Genomic DNA, 15,928 nt, shown 5'->3' with positions numbered 1-15,928 from the left:
AATCTGCTTCCAGGCTCCTGCAGGTGGTTGGCAGACTTCAGTTCCATGGTGTTGTAGAACGGAGGTCCCCTCTTCCTTCCTGGCTGTCAGGTGGACTGCACTCTTGTTCTTGCGCAGACCTTCTCTGTCTCAGAGCCAGCAACCGCACCGATTCTTCTTATGCCACATCTTCCCTGCATTTTCTTTGGCCAGGTCTCTCTCAGGCTTTTCTGTCTTCTTTCTTTTAAGGGCCCATAATCCTGGATAGTATGTCATTTCAAAGTCTGTAACCTGGAAAACACCTGTGAAGTCCCTTTTTGGCATGTAAGGTAACATGTTCACAGATTCCAGGGATTATTACGAGCCCTCTGTGGGATGTTTCCAGGGCCACACCACACTAGTGAACGTGTTTCTTTCTGCATCCGCTTATGAAAGAGAAGTGGTCATGGAAACATCTGAGTGAAGGTAGCTGGCCTCTTCAGAAATATTACTCTATTTTCTATCTATCTGTTTTCTAGGTGATCTGGTCTACTAGGACTTGTTTCCAAATGTAACTATTTTTAAAAGTATAGTTCTTGATCTCCAGCAGTAAATAAAGGTACATTTGCAGTTAATAATTACACGTAGTGATAAAGATATGTTAGTTAGAAGGGCCTTTTGGAGGCCCAGCAGTACTTTGCCCCCCACATTCCAGTGGGGTCCGCTAAGGAATGGCCGTAACTGGGGGTGGCAGGGTGGCTAGGAGTACCCCTAGCAGTACAGGCACATGCTGGGATGGCATCTTTCTGCCTGAAGCCAGTCTTTAGTTTTTGTTGGTCTTTAGTGGTGTTGGTTGGTTCATTTTAGTTTAGAGGCTCATGCATACAAAATTCTAACAAAAATAGAAGAGTAACCTCCCCCCCACACACAGCCTTGCCCCAGCTTCTAAATCCTCCCCCGCCAAAGGAGCCGCCGCTGTCAGGTTTCTTGTGGACTCTTAAAGGAAGTTCCCATTGCATTGTGATATATGTGTACCTATTTTTTATACAAGTGGATTCTTTTTACACAATCTGTCCTCGGTTGTTTATAAAACTTTATTTCAGAAAGTCAGACAGAAAGGCATGTATAGTGCCACAGTTGTAGCATAACTATTTCCATTTCTGCAGCTTCCTTTCTAGTTTGCTATAAAGTGCTTTTTATGTTGCTGCCACATAACGTATCATTCTTTTTTTTCCATGCGTCCTAAGGTTTAGTCTCATTTTTGAGGTGATGAAAGGATTATTTGCTTCATTTCTTCCATGTTAACATTCAAGTAGATGATGAGGTAAAAATATATATATAAAACATGTTTCTCTTCAACACCTGTGACTACTCACCCTCCCTGCTCCTGAAATCAGACCTCTGGCTGGAGGTCCTAGCTACATAAGTGATTTCAGGTCCCCCATGGATATTAGCAATGGAATCACGGGCACTAGAGAGACATTCTAAGCTACTTTCATAGAAGAATGTCAAGACAGAATTAAAGTTAAAATATACACCAAAGTTTTCCTTTCATAAAATACGTAGTATTTTACAAACAGAATGCATAGGAAATCAGTATTATTCTAGAATTGGTACATTCATGAAAGCATGACAGAAATGCATATAGCTAGACCCCTAAAGAAGGGTGTCCTGCTATTAGAGGAGTATGTATACTGTAGGGGCATTTACAATTTTTCCAGTCAGCACATCTAAAACAGTCTCTATGAAGAGAAATTTTGGATCACAGTGTCAGACTCCTCTGTCTTTGTATACCAGAAAGTGATAGAATTCTCCACCCTCCTTCTCAGCTCTTTGGGTACTGGAGTCTATCTTAGACATTGGGCCTCTTATGAAAAGCAGCTTACCTGGTAGCTAAGCTCAGTAGTATCTTAACAATGCTGAAAAATACCTAGCTTTGATGGTTCGGTACTTGTAATTCACATATGATGTTATTAATGTGCTCTGCCTAAAGCACAAAGTCCATTCAGGCTTATATAAAGAATCAGTGGGAAAATGTTGGGGTCCTTCTGAGTGACAACTTTTACGGATGACTGCAGTCTCTCCAGGTTCATGTCAGCTGTGGCAAATAAATGCTGCACGATGCCAAACGTTTCTAGATCCTTCAGAGGAGCCAAGGCTGGGTTTTCAAGGTCAGATACTCCATCATCCGAGAGAGCACAGAGCTGAAATGACATATTTAAACAAATTCACTTAAAAGTATTATAGAAAACCCACAGAGAAAAAAACAGTTTTTTAAACTCCCCAATAGGAGTACCCCTAAGATGTCCTAAGATGTAACAAGACCTGTGTGACCTTACGCCCAACTTTTCCAACAGTCCTTCAACTGTCTGAACTCTATAACTTTCCCATACAACACACAGTAGGTATGGTTTATTTTAATGATACTAGAATTTCCTGTATAGCTGCTCTTCTCCTCAAAGGGTTAGGAACCACAGTTTAGTTACACTTACTGTCTCAAGAACCTTTGCTTCTTCCTGGGATACTCTTCCTCCAGAGTTCCTCGTAGACCTTTTCTTCTCATGATAAACTGAAATGCCATGTCAGAACAGCCTTTCCTAATCTCCCCTCCACCCCCCTATCCCAGTGACTATTACTCTACTGTCTTTCTGAATATGCACTATTTAGTCTGCTTTCTAAAACCTGAGCTTTTTAGGAGACCTGGTCTGTCATAGGTCCTCAGAACATCTGAAATTTTTAATCTTCGGTAATTAAAACAGATTTGATTTTTACGCAGGCATTCAGAACCAGATCAAATTAATGTAGAGAGTAAAATTTAAAATAAAAAAATGAAGTGTGTGTGAATTTTAACTGGAAATCTTGTGGATTCCCTTCAGATTCAGAAATGTCCTAAGCAATGATAACCTTATGAAACCTTGCCCCAGTGGCCAAAGGGAAGCACTCATTTGATTATAAAAGTAATTGGGTGTCTGTTATCAAAGTCAGCCTTACAAATCTATGCTGTGTAAATTCACCAAATACCACTCACATAGTATTATTACCACAGGCTTAACATCAGCTTTAGGCCAAGACCATAAACTATCAATTTGACTTTAGAGAATGGATTGGGCCTGCTCTTTGAGCACAACCACCACATCCCAGCGGTTTAAGAATAAGCTCCACTGGCGTGGCCTCAAGACTGCCTGCGAGGCTCTGTGTCTGGGATCTAATGGACAAGTGCTGAGCAGCACCCAGCTTCCTCCTCTGAATAGCTGCCAGCCCCATGTGCCCAGAGACCCTTCTAGGTATAAAAGATTACAGTCACCCAAAGGTGCTGGGGTGAAATTAACAGTCACTATTGATACTCTAACTCACTTCTTGCCAGTTTGACAAACGCGTTAGTATATTTGATGCTGTTCTTCCAAAAGCCCAAAGCCCTTCTGAAAGTCAAAGTTACTCTGGCCCCCAGATAAGACAGGAAGGCAGGTAGATTTTTGTACCTTGTTCTAAGTAAATCCCTGTTAAGAAACACAATACCCAAATTTCTTCAGGAGGCAGGAGCCTCATTGTCGTAAGAGTTGCTGCAGTATCTAGGGCAGATTATGTGAAGATACCCAGGAAATTCTTCAAAAGAAAAATTCTTTGTCTATGTTGAGCAGCCCCCAAAAAGCACACAAATGACTCTGTGGGCTTTTGTGCCACTGTAGAATACAAGCCATTCTAGAGCCCCAAATGTGGCTACCTTTAGACCAACAACGCAGAACTTGGATGCAACAAAGATCAGATCTAACTCTGACTGCAAGGAAAATGACAATGAAGCATAAGTTTATTAGGAAAAGGGAATTAGCTATGTGGTCTTGCAGTAACACACATACACAATTCAGGAAGTATTTCCTGAATGCAGTAGATAGTTTGGAAATCTTGGGACCCTGGGAAATGCTAAACACTCAGTTACTGCAACAGGGAGCTGGGCTATGAAAGCAGAGTTACTGCTATGCTCATCATTGCAGGCAAATAGATAATGATACTTACTGTTTCCATAACTAAACTACATCACCAGTATTTACCCTTAGCTGGCCACAGAACAAACATGCTGGCATGTTTTCGAGTAGTTCAGCTTTTGTGGTCACAGTACAAGAACCCAGCATTCCTCTTCCAGTGGGCAGAAACTGCTTTCAGTTGTGAATGGGCTCTAAACTGTTCAGATGTCTTTGCTATGCAGAGAAGTACCCAAGGCACTAAGCATGGTGCTCATGATTCTCAGACTAGATGGATAAGAAATTTCAGGGTGGTCATCCAGGCACTTAATCTCAATACCTCCTTCCCAGATCTAGCAGCAGAGCTCTGAGCTTTGGACTTTTTAGCCTATGTATACGTAGCATGTTCATTTTGACTCTTTGTAACTAACCAGACCTTAAAATAATCCAGCCAGGTATGATCTGCTACTCTGCCCCAGGCTGAGCAACACACGCCCCATTCGATGGTTCCTTCTATTAATGACCCAATTTGTAACTTAAAAAGGAAAGGCTTAATCTTGACTCTCCAGGGCTAGGCTCATCATTACCTAACTCTTGTTCTAGCCATGACATTCCCTGAGGGCACAAAGCTACTGATCTGAGACCAGTCTCTTCTTGAATACCTTCCTGATGAATTTGATGCAGCGCTATAGCAAACTGGTGTAACTATAGCCCTGCTGTTACAAATAACATGGTGTCAGGTTCCTTCCCTGCAATGTTGCAACCCAACCTTGACCAAAATTCTCCAAACAATGGGAAAAACGTGAGATTTGGAATCTAATGGCAAAGTTGGAGTCCTACCCTACTAGCAAATTCTTTGTACAAATCCTTTTCCTTTTGATCTCAGTTTCCTGTAGGGTGTGTGGTGTGATGTGGATCGTGTGTAAACAAACAAAACTAAGTGGGGTTAGTAATAACACCTGTTTAACCTATTTTGAAGGGCTGCAGAATCCTAAAGGTGTTTTATCAGTTGTTGGGTACCCATCCCCAGGTCCCATGTGAGAGGTTCCTTACCAAGTGACACAGTGTAGGAATAATCTGGAGTTTACAGCAAGCACCCAGCAGAGCCACTGCATTATCTGGCATTTCTGTAGGAGACAAACATCAGTCACTGTCCAAAAAACAAAAAAACAATGGGAACAGGCCAGCCCCTGAATTGTACCTAATTTATACTTTAGTGCTGTCCCATCAGCCAGGCAGAGGACATGCTTAGTCTCAGTAATTACTGAAAAGAATGAATGAATGGTGCTGAACAAGCAGCAAAGGTCTTTTAGATGGGAATGAGGTAGCCAGCTCTGTGTTCACTAGAGGATAGTCCTTGACATTCAGTTTGCCAATCAAGAAGAACTGTACAGACTCAAAGAAAAGCAAATTATATAGAAAAGTAAAACCTACCTTTTCACAAAGATGGTAACAAAGGTGAAGAACGAAGCCCATGCCCCTTCCAAAGCCAAAGCAAAGGCTTTGAAGGCCCAGAAAAGGGTGCTGAAAGGCGTCCACAATTACAAGAAAATTTACGTGTCACCTACCTTCCAACAGGCCAAGACAGTGTGTCTCCAAAGCAGCCCAGATATTCTCAAAAGAGTGCCCCCCAGGAGAAACAAGCTTGACCACTATGCCATCATCAAGTTCCCCCTGATTCCTTGAGTCAGCCAAGAGGGAGACAGAAGAGAGTAACATACTTGTGTTCATTATGGAAGTCAAAGCCAATAAGCACCAGATAAAACAGGCTGTGAAGCAGTTCTATGACCTTGATGTGGCCAAAGTCAACACCTTAATCAGGTCCAATGGAGAGAAGGCAGCATATGTTCAACTGGCTCCTGACTATGATGCTTTGAATGTTGTCACTGAAATTGGAGTCATCTAAACTGAATCCAGCTGGCTAAATCTAAACTTTTTCACCAAAAAAAAAAAAAAAAAAAAAAAAAAAAAAAGATTTGGTGACAAGTGCTGTGTTTGAGTTCTGCTACAGATTTGGGGTATGACTTTGGGTATACCTCTCTGAGCATGTTTCCTCATTTGACCAACCATAGTTTTGTTTCTGCATATGTCAGAGAACCAAGTAAACTATGAAGGGTTCCTTCCACTCAAGTCACTAGTCATTTTGGGGAGAAAAATGCAATATGGTTGGGTGAAAGGGTGGCACTGCAGAGCCCCCCCCGCCCACACTAGCTTGACACAAGGGGCACCACTGGTAGCACAAGTTGGTGCAGGGCTGTGATAAGGCTGGGGGCTACCCTGGAAGGGCCCTGCCATGTCCCAAGAAAGGGAAGTCTACATCAGTGTTACTCAAAATGGATTTTAAATACCAACCAGGATAAAACAGACACAGTTCTAAGAGAATCCAATCCCTCAGGATATAACCTTTGAACTGAAAAGGCAAAAGAGAGAAATGAATCACCTGCTGCATCATCTGGCCTAGGGACCAGTCACAAACTCCCTCCACTTCCTGCATTCAGTAGCAGCCTTATTTGTAAATAGCAACATGTCACCAAGGCTTTGACCCAGTGGAGTAACAATGAAACAGCCCATTTCTAAGACAGGAAGGCTGCTAAGAGGATAAGGCAGTTCTCCCTCTTGAGAAACCCCTAAAATTGCATTTTAAAAGTATGTGCACATTTGCACACAGTGAGGGTCCATAGTCCATGAATTATCAAGCAGGCCCTTATCCCAAATCAGAAAGATGAAACTGGTAAGTATATGACAACTGGTGGAAAGATCAAAGGACCAGGAAGGGCAGTGACAAAGTCGCCTGGAACACGATCAAGTCCTGGCTGAGCCGCTGTCACACATCATCTCCCCTGTTCATGCTTCCATTCCCTCACTTTTCAGGTGAGTCCAATTTAGTCATCCACTCCCCCTTGTTCTTGGAAATAGTTTAGTTCCAGCTTAGGTGGATAGTCATTCACTATTTTGAGCATGGTGCTAGGGAGAGAAGGTGGAAGTAACAGCATCTACTTTGCAAAGCATACCAACTAATTTTACTACATCTGCAGGTGCAGATCATTATTTTCTCCTATCTCAGCACCTAGCAGTGCCTAAGACACAGAAGGGGCGTCTTCAATATTTGAGTTGAAATTATTTTGATTGCTCTTCCATATTCTGACTCTCTTTACAAATGAGACCTGAGGAATTCATACTTAAGGTCACAAAGTGGTTGAGAAAGCATTCCAGACACAGGCGAGATGCTGGGACTGAAGGGCTTTAAACATGTTAAGCATGAAGGGGCTGGTTCAAGGCAGCAATGTAGGAAGGTCCTGAATTCACCCTTTCCTGTGGATTCTCCAAATCTCCAGCTACATATGGAACAATATCCTCTGGGGGAAAAAAGCCACAACCACCTGAGCAGCTCCTATGCATCTGGCAAGCAAGGAGAAACTCACATTGAAGCAGGTAAGAAAGTCTGAGCCACACACTCACCATAAACTCCACCTTTGGCACAGTGACCCACAACTGGAAGAGAACTCAAAAGCTTCTCTCTGAAGAGCAAATAGTTTGAACACTACCTTTTTAAGATATGCACTAGAGGGACCAGTTCCCTACACCTCTAGCTTTGAAAGCCAATGGGGCACATGTCCATGAAACCCACAAGGCTATCGCAGACTGAGAAATGGTTCATTAAAGTCTCACACATGACTACCTACATGGAGGCTGCCCTTGAACAAGTGTCCAGACTTTCTGTGAAAGAGGCTTATTTGTTATCTTAAAGCAGCAATCTGGCTCAGTAGGTTAAGCATCCGACTTCCGCTCAGATCATGATCTTGCAGTTCATGGGTTTGAGCCCCACATCCAGGCTCAGAACCTGGAGCCTGCTTTAGATTCTGTGTTTCCCTGTCTCTCTGCCGCTCCCTGCTTGCACTGTCTTCTCTCTCAAAAATACACAAACATTAAAAAAAGAAAAAAAGCAGCAATCTAATGGGCAGATACCTCAAACAGAGGAGAGGCCTTGCTGGAGTACACTGTAAGAATATCAGCCAGTGCTTACCATCTTTGCATTCTTCCTCTGCCACCCTCCAGAGCACCACTATCTCCTGGAGGGGAGCCATTGTACATAGAGGTATGATGCTCTAGTTTTTATGGCTGCCAACCAGAGAATACCTCCTGATCACCTGGTTCTGGTGGCGAGCAGGCTTGAGATCATGGGCCCCCTGGGACTGTAACAAATGGAAAGAGTTCTCAGCTTACTACTACCCCCAGTTTCCCCATGACAGGGTTACTTGCAGAAGGAGGGGAAGATGGTGGCTGAGTAGGAGGAATCTAGGTTTGCCTCATCCTACAAATACAATAGATAACTATCATATCATCCTAAAGACCCCAGAAATCTATCTGAAGACTGAAGAATAAGCTCCATAACTACAGGTAGAAAAGAGGCCACATCAAAGAAGGCAGAGAATGTGGCTTAGGAGAGAAATGGATCGTAGCAACTGCAGTGGGGTGGGAGGAGGGTGCACATGGGAGCACAAAAGAAAATGAATCCCCACAGCAATTGGCTTGGAAAGCAAAAAGACACTTATTTCCTGAGTTCTTGCAATCAGTGGTGCTGTGAAAGCCCAGATTTTTTAAGCCCTTTTCTTCAAGAGCAGCCCCAAATAGCCCAGACACATACAGCATAGAAATAGTGATCTGAAGAGTGCCTGGGGACATACATGGGGGAGGTTAGTTGCTCATCTCAGAGCATGTTCTAGAGAGACAGTGTTCATGGAGAGACCCCTCTGGGAACATAAGAACTGACAAGTGCCATCTTCCTCCCCAGCCTATTAGCATAAAAGCAGCGCCACCTGTAGTAACCAGCACGAGGGGTGCCTGGGTGGCCCAGTCAATTGAGCATCTGACTTCAGCTCAGGTCATGATCTCGGGGTTTGTTGAGTGCAAGCCCCACCTTGGGCTCTGTGCTGACAGCTCAAAGCCTGGAGGCTGCTTTGGATTCTGTGTCTCCCTTTCTTTCTGCCCCTCCCCTGCTTGCATTCTGTCTCTCTCTCAAAAATAAAACATTTAAAAAATTAAGTGTAGTAACCAGTGCAATGCCAACAACACCTTCTACTTAACTTCACCTATACCTAGCCTCATTCTCTGCAAGAACCACCCTTTCCGGTCATGCTTGCCTCATTCGCAGCACAGTAGGCCCCCTCCTCCAGAAGATGGCCCCAGACTCCTGCCAACACCACAGCTCCTGTCTCTCCAGTTCTGTGAGGCCTCAGTTCCAGTCACAACAGCAATAGATCTCATTAGCAAGCAGACCAGAGCACACCTTGTTAAACACACCAGCTCAGGCCAGGGAACAAATTCTGTCCACAACAGGCAAAGAGAGCCTCTGCAGACTAGCCTGAAGGATAAAGTAGCCAGGAAACCTTAGAGACAGTCCTGGAAGCACCAGGCCTTGGGGAACAGGGGCCATTACTCTGCAGAGCACTACAGGAACTCTTCTTCATAAACCCTTTACCCTTCAGAACAGGAGACATAGATTTCCTAACATAGACAGGCACAGAGACTTAGACAAAATGAGAAGATATTTTGTCCCAAATGAAAAGACAAATCTGCCTCAGAAGTTCTAAGAAAAACAGATACAGTACCATGCCTGGTAAAGAATTTAAAGCTGTGATGATAAGGATTCTCATAGGACTTGAGAAAAGAGTGGAGGACACCAGTGAGACTATTAACACAGAGATAAGGAATAACAGCAGAGATAAAGGGCTCAATAAACAAAATGAGAAACACCTTTGATGTAGTCTCAGGATGGAAAAAAATAGGAATCAACTAATGATGGAAAAGACAGAGTAATGGAAAAAAGTCAAGCTGAACAAAAGAAAGAAAAAATAATTATGCCAAACAAGAATAGACTTAAGAAACTCAGTGACTCTATCTAATGTAATGACATTCACATTATAGGAGTTCCAAAAAAAACAGAGAGAGAAACGGGGCCAGAGAATTTATTGGAAGAAATAATAGCTGAACACTACCCTAATCCAGGGAAGGAAACAGATATCCAGATTCAGGAGGCACAGAGAACCCCCAACTAAATCAACACACCAAGACATTGTAATTAAAATGGCAAAATATAGTGATAGTGAAAAAATAATAAAAGCAAGACAAGGGCACCTGAGTGGCTCAGTCATTTAAGCATCCAACTCTTGATTTCAGCTCAAGTCGTGATCTGAGGATTGTGAGATCGAGCCCAGTGTTGGACTCTGCACTGGACATGGGGTCCATTTAAGATTCTCTCTCACCCTCTGCCCTTCCCCCACTTGTGTGCTCACACTCTCTCAAATAGGTAAATAAAAATTTAAAAATAAAACATCAAGACAAGCCAGTTACATACAAATGAAAACCCCATAAGGCCATAAGTGGATTTTTCAGCAGAAACTTTTCCAAGCCAGAAGGGAGTGGCATGATATATTCAAAGTGCTGAATGGGAAAAATCAGTGTGTGGGTTCAAGCCCCATGTCAGGCTCTGTGCTAACAGCTCAGAGCCTGGAGCCAACTTCAGATTCTGTGTCTCCCTCTCTCTCTGCCTCTCCCCTGTTCACTCTCTGTCTCTCTCTCACAAAAACAATAAAATTTTTATATATAAGAAAAGAACCATATGATCATTTTAACACTGAAAAAGCACTGACAAAGTACAACATCTATTCATCATAATAACCCTCAACAAAGTAGGTTTAGAGGGAACATATCTCAACATAATAAAGGCCATTTATGAAAAACCCACAGCTAACATCATCCTCAATGGGGACAAACTGAGAGTATTTCCCCTAAGGTCAGGAACAAGATAAGGATATCTACTCTCACCACTGTTATTCAACATACAGCACTAAAAGCCCTAGCCACAGCAATCAGTCAACAACAACAAAAATTCAAATTGGTGAGGAAAGTCAAACTCTCACTCTTTGCAGAAGACATGATACTATGTATAGAAAACTCAAAAAACTAGAACTGAAAGGCCACCTGGGTGGCTTAGTCAGTTGAGCATCCGACTTCAGCTCACGTTATGACCTCACAGCTAATTAGTTCAAGCCCCATATCGAGCTCTGTGCTAATAGCTCGGAGCCTGGAGCCTGTTTCAGATTCTATGTCTCCCTCTCTCTCTGCCTTGGTCTCTCTCTCTCTCTAAATAAATATTTTAAAAAATTAAATTAGAACTGATAATGCAGTAAAATGCAAGATACAAAATTGTACAGAAATCTGTTGCATTTCTATACACCAATAATGCAGCAGAAAGAGAAATTAAGAAAGCAATCCCATTTATTATTGCACCAAAAATAAGATACCTAGCAACAAACCTAAACAAATGATGAACAATTGTATTCTAAAAACTATTAGACAGTGATGAAAGAAACTGACGACAATATAAAGAAATGAAAAGACATCCCATGCTTATGAATTGGAAGAAAAAATATTGTTAAGATGTCTATACTACCCAAAACAATCCCTATCAAAATCCCAACAGCATTTTTTACAGAACTAGAACAAACAATCCTAATATTTTTATGGAACCACAAAAGACTCCAAATAGCCAAGGTAATCTTGAAAAAAAAAGCAAAGCTGGAGGCATCACAGTTCTGGACTTAAAAGTTATAATAGTCAAAACAGGACAGTCCTGGCACCAAAACAGACACATGTATCAATGAACCAGAAGAGAAAACCCTGACATAAGCCCACAATTATATGGTCAATTATTCTTCAACAAGGCAGAAAAGAATATCCAATGGTAAAAAGACAATTTCTTCAATAAATGGTGCTGGAAAAACTGGACAGCAACATGCAAAAGAAAGAAACTGGACCACTTTCTTACACAAAAATAAACTCAAAATGGATTCAAGAGCTAAATGTAATACCTGAATCCATTAAAAAAAAAAAAAAAAAAGCAGCTAGAACAGGTAGTAACTTCTTTGACATTGGCCATACCAACTTTTTCTAGATATGTCTCCTGAGGCAAGGAAACCAACAAACTGTTGTGACTAGGTCAAAATAAAAAGCTCCTGCACAGTGAAGGAAACAAGAAAACTAAAAGGGAACCAACTTAACGAAGAAGGTATTTTCAATGACATATCTGGTAAAGGGTTAGTATCCAAAATTTATAAAGAATTTCTTTAACTTGGGGCTTCTGGGTGGCTCAGTTAAGTGACTGACTCTTGATTTCGGGTCAGGTCATGATCTCACAGTTCTTGTTCAAGATCCTGCATCAGGCTCTGCACTGACAGTAGAGAGCCTGCTTGGGATTCTCTCTCTCCCTCTATTTCCTCTCTGCTTGTGTGTGCTCACTTGTGCTCTCTCAATAAATAAATTAACTTTGAAAAAAAGAACTTATTAACTCAGTACTCAAAAAACCACAAATAATCCAGTTAAAAAATGGGCAGGAAAAAGGGACATTTCTCCAAAGAAGAAATACAGATGCCAATAGACACATGAAAAGATGCTGAACACCACTCATCAGCAGGGAAATGAAAATCAAAACTACAATAAGATCTCACCTCACACCTGTCAAAATAGCTAAAATCAACAACAGGTGTTGGCAAGGATGTGGAGAGAAACAAACCCTCTTGCACTGTTGGTGGGAATACCACCTGGAGCAGCCACTGTAGGAAAAAGTATAGAGGTTACCCAAAAGGTTAAAAATAGAACTACCTTCCAATCCAGGAATTGCACTAAAATATGCACTTGTGTGTGTGTGTGTGTGTGTGTGTGTGTGTGTGTGTGTGTGTGTGTGTGTGTGTGTGTGTGTGTGTGTGTGTGTGTGTGTGTTACACACACACACACTGTGGAATATTATTCAGCCATTAAGAAGGAAGGAAAGAAGGAATCTTGTCATTTGTGACAGCATGGATGGACCCTGAGGACATTATGCTAAGTCAGAGAACAACAAATTCATATATGATCTCATATACATATATAAAGTTCATAGATACAGAGAACAGTGAGTTTCCAGAAGCAGAGAGTTGGGAGGTGGAAATGGAGGAGTATGGTTACCAGCTATTAAAAAAATAAGTCACATGGGGAGGGGGGGAGGGGCATGGAGGAGGACACTTGTGGGGATGAGCACTGAGTGTTATGTGGAAACTAATTTGACAATAAACTGTTAAAAAAAAATAAAATAAAAATTTTTTAATCCATTACAAAAAAAAAATAAAATAAGTCACAAGGATGTAATATATAGCATGATATCTAAGTTAACAATGCTGTATTGTATATTTGAAAGTTGCTGTGTTAAAAATTCTAAGAAAAACTATTTGTAAAAATAAAAATTGTAACAATGTATGGTGATGGATATTAACTAGACATACTATTGTGATCATTTTGCAATGTATACAAACGTAGAATCATGTTGTACACTTGAAGTTAATATGATGTTCTACATCCATTTTATCTCAGTTTTTTTAAAGTTAAGCACCATAAAGCCAACAGCTGGTGTTATTATTTCTAAAACTGCAGATAGGACTCAAGGAGAGGCCATTTTCGGTTCCAGCACTTTCCCCAGGTTCTAAGGAGAGAAGACTGTTTTCATAAGAGGGAAAGATCAACTCAGAAGGGCTGAGGATTAGCAAGAGAACTAATGGAAGAGCTTTACAATGAAAGAGCTGATCTGACCTCTGCAGTGACTGACATGTAAATGAGGTATCAATTCAGAGAGATGCAAAAGAGCATTGTTGGTTCAAAAATTGACTAGATATTTTCAGCTGCACTTAAAGATTTCATTACCCCTAAGCGTCCAGCTCAGAAACAGCAAGTAAGCCTCAGGTTGTATGTCAACTCCCAGTGGGTGCCTATGTGCAAGGTTGCAGAGAACTTGAAACTGTCCAGGTTTCAAGGAGCAGGGGACTATGATGCATTCACCAGTTCAGCCACACACTGCATATTTCACATCATTGAACTAGGCTATTGATAGAAATACTTCAATAAGTAGTAGGGCATATGAAAAAATGCCATTCACAAACTGGAAAATTCTGGCCAGTAGATTAGTCCCTAATAGAATGACTATACTGAAAGACTCGAGTAGAGCTAGGAAGAGCCATCCTCTCTGATTAATTTTTTAAAAACTAATAATCTCCTTGGCCTCTGTTTGTCTGTGGGGTGCTGGGGAGTAGCCATGAATCTATCAGGAACTCAACACCCCAACTAATATCATCATGAAGGGAAGTTGTGGGGACCGAGATCCCGGGTGGCTGTGCCAGGTCTTGCCTTTCCAAGAAGGAACTAGAACCCCAGCCTCCTCACACAGGACGACTACCTTCTAATACCGGAGTCCCTCTGGCATGGTGAATCCTGGATGGGAGTGATAGAGGAGTGGCAGGGTGGGGTCCACTGCCAGATAACCGCTACACTGCAGTGCCCCAGGAGAGCCACCCCAGGACCAGTAATGGAAGCAGTGTTGCTGCCGGGCTCAGCATCCTAGTGCATCGGGATACTCTCCACAGTCTCCGTGCCCAAATGTACACAAGGTGGCCAATAAGTCTACAACAAGGATCAGAAGTACCAAAACATTAGAGGAAAAAGCAGTAGGCAGATGGAAGCCACTGCCATGCAGCAGTGTCAGGGCTCAAGTGTGAATCACAGGCTGTGTTTGAGGAGATGCCTTCCTGTGCTGCTGAGGGCATGTGTGCACAGACAGCCCTCCTTGGAAGAGTAAAGAGAGTAGAGGAAGCTGGCATCACACTCAAGTCTATGACTTTTCATGGCAATGATATGTGCCCTCAGCCTCCTACTTACCCTCCCTGTACTGCTGAAAGGGAGAGAATCATATTTACCAAATCTTCCACAGTAGTAAGCAAAGCGATTTCAAAGCCACAACAGTACTTCTTTTCTCTTTTTCCATACCTGCTAGTGCGCTGACCAAGAAGTAGACTGTAGAAAAGAGCTTCTGGTTGCTGACTGCATCCTCTGGACCTGGACACTTGCCCTGCACTCTGTACCCTGCCAGACACAGGAAAGCCATGAGGTCCTGCTGGTGTGGGGGCTTAAGCTCCCCCAATACTGCCATTGGAGGCAACAGGCCACTGACCACGTCCTCACACTGCAGGAGGAAGAGAAAAGAGATGGATGTAGTAAAGCCAGAGCTGGGCCTCTACCCCATGACACGCAACCCCTTGCCCTTCCACCGTCTCTCCAGTAAAGCAAAAGCCTGCATTCTTTTCTGTTTTTAAATTAGTAATCTTCCAGGTTACTAATAACCTTCTTCATAAGAAGAGAATAAACAGCCTTGCCCAGGTACTATTCTTTCACAGCAAGGGTAAGATAGATGCAGGAACTATGACTAAAACCTTCCAGGACAGGGCAGGGTCTGTCAGGTTGTATCAGAGATCAGGAACAAGTGAGTACATGCAGAACTGAGGAGGAGAACATTAAAAAAAAGAAAAAGAAAACGTTATCCCATCATGATTATCCAGCCTTAAACTTGGCACAGCAGCCCCCAGCCACATTCCCAGATAGACCCAGAGCAGCTTCATTCATGAGCACTGGTCCTGCTGGCTGCTGGGAGGCAGATGGCCCTGCCAGTGAGGAGTGAGCTCTCCTCCATCATCACCTCCACATCAGATGCAGTCATAGAAGACCCCACTGGCCCCCACTACCTGGGCAGCTTGCTTCTCCTGCACTTGCACGGCACCTGATGTTCTTTCCAGAGTATACTACTGGTCTGATATTTCCCTCTTGGAAGGAGCTATTCTAGGAAGTATACATCAGGGCTTTTTGAAACATATGTGTTCTCCCTGGAGCTAGCATACCCTCTGAGCTGTGTATCATCCAGAACACCCAGATGTCTTGTACTGTTGGACTATTTCTACAAATGTAGGGGCCCCACTGGTGGCCAAGCTCTTTTGGTACAGTCCAATTTCAAGAGGGGAAAATAACATGAATGCTCTCCTGGAAACCATGAAACCATTGAATCAGAAAATCAGAGTCCAAAATCTCTGAATAATAGAAAAAAAAAAACCACTCTTATCATATGAATAATCTGCTGTAGCCCCCTTAAAGAAGGAGAGTAC

The 15,928-nt window shown here is 42.5% G+C and overlaps 1 protein-coding gene and 1 pseudogene across 1 annotated transcript in view; one reads left to right on the top strand and one right to left on the bottom strand.

The window, feature by feature from the left end:
- Window positions 1–1,034: 1,034 nt before the first annotated feature.
- The window catches only part of GSDME (gasdermin E), a 68,712-nt gene continuing 53,818 nt past the window's right edge, over window positions 1,035–15,928 (bottom strand). The window contains exons 8-10 of the mRNA XM_077775452.1: window positions 14,763–14,958; window positions 4,968–5,041; window positions 1,035–2,162 (exon numbers count right to left, since the gene is read on the bottom strand). Of these exons, the coding sequence (XP_077631578.1) occupies window positions 1,932–2,162; window positions 4,968–5,041; window positions 14,763–14,958 (501 nt within the window). The 3' untranslated portion in view covers window positions 1,035–1,931. The remainder of the gene's footprint in view (window positions 2,163–4,967; window positions 5,042–14,762; window positions 14,959–15,928) is intronic.
- Window positions 5,361–5,830, top strand: LOC144241008 (large ribosomal subunit protein uL23 pseudogene; annotated as a pseudogene).

The sequence above is a fragment of the Crocuta crocuta genome, unplaced genomic scaffold, assembly GCF_008692635.1.
Source record: "Crocuta crocuta isolate KB4526 unplaced genomic scaffold, BGI_CrCroc_1.0 scaffold197, whole genome shotgun sequence".
NCBI lineage: Eukaryota > Metazoa > Chordata > Mammalia > Carnivora > Hyaenidae > Crocuta > Crocuta crocuta.
This window is presented reverse-complemented; position numbering and strand designations above follow the sequence as displayed.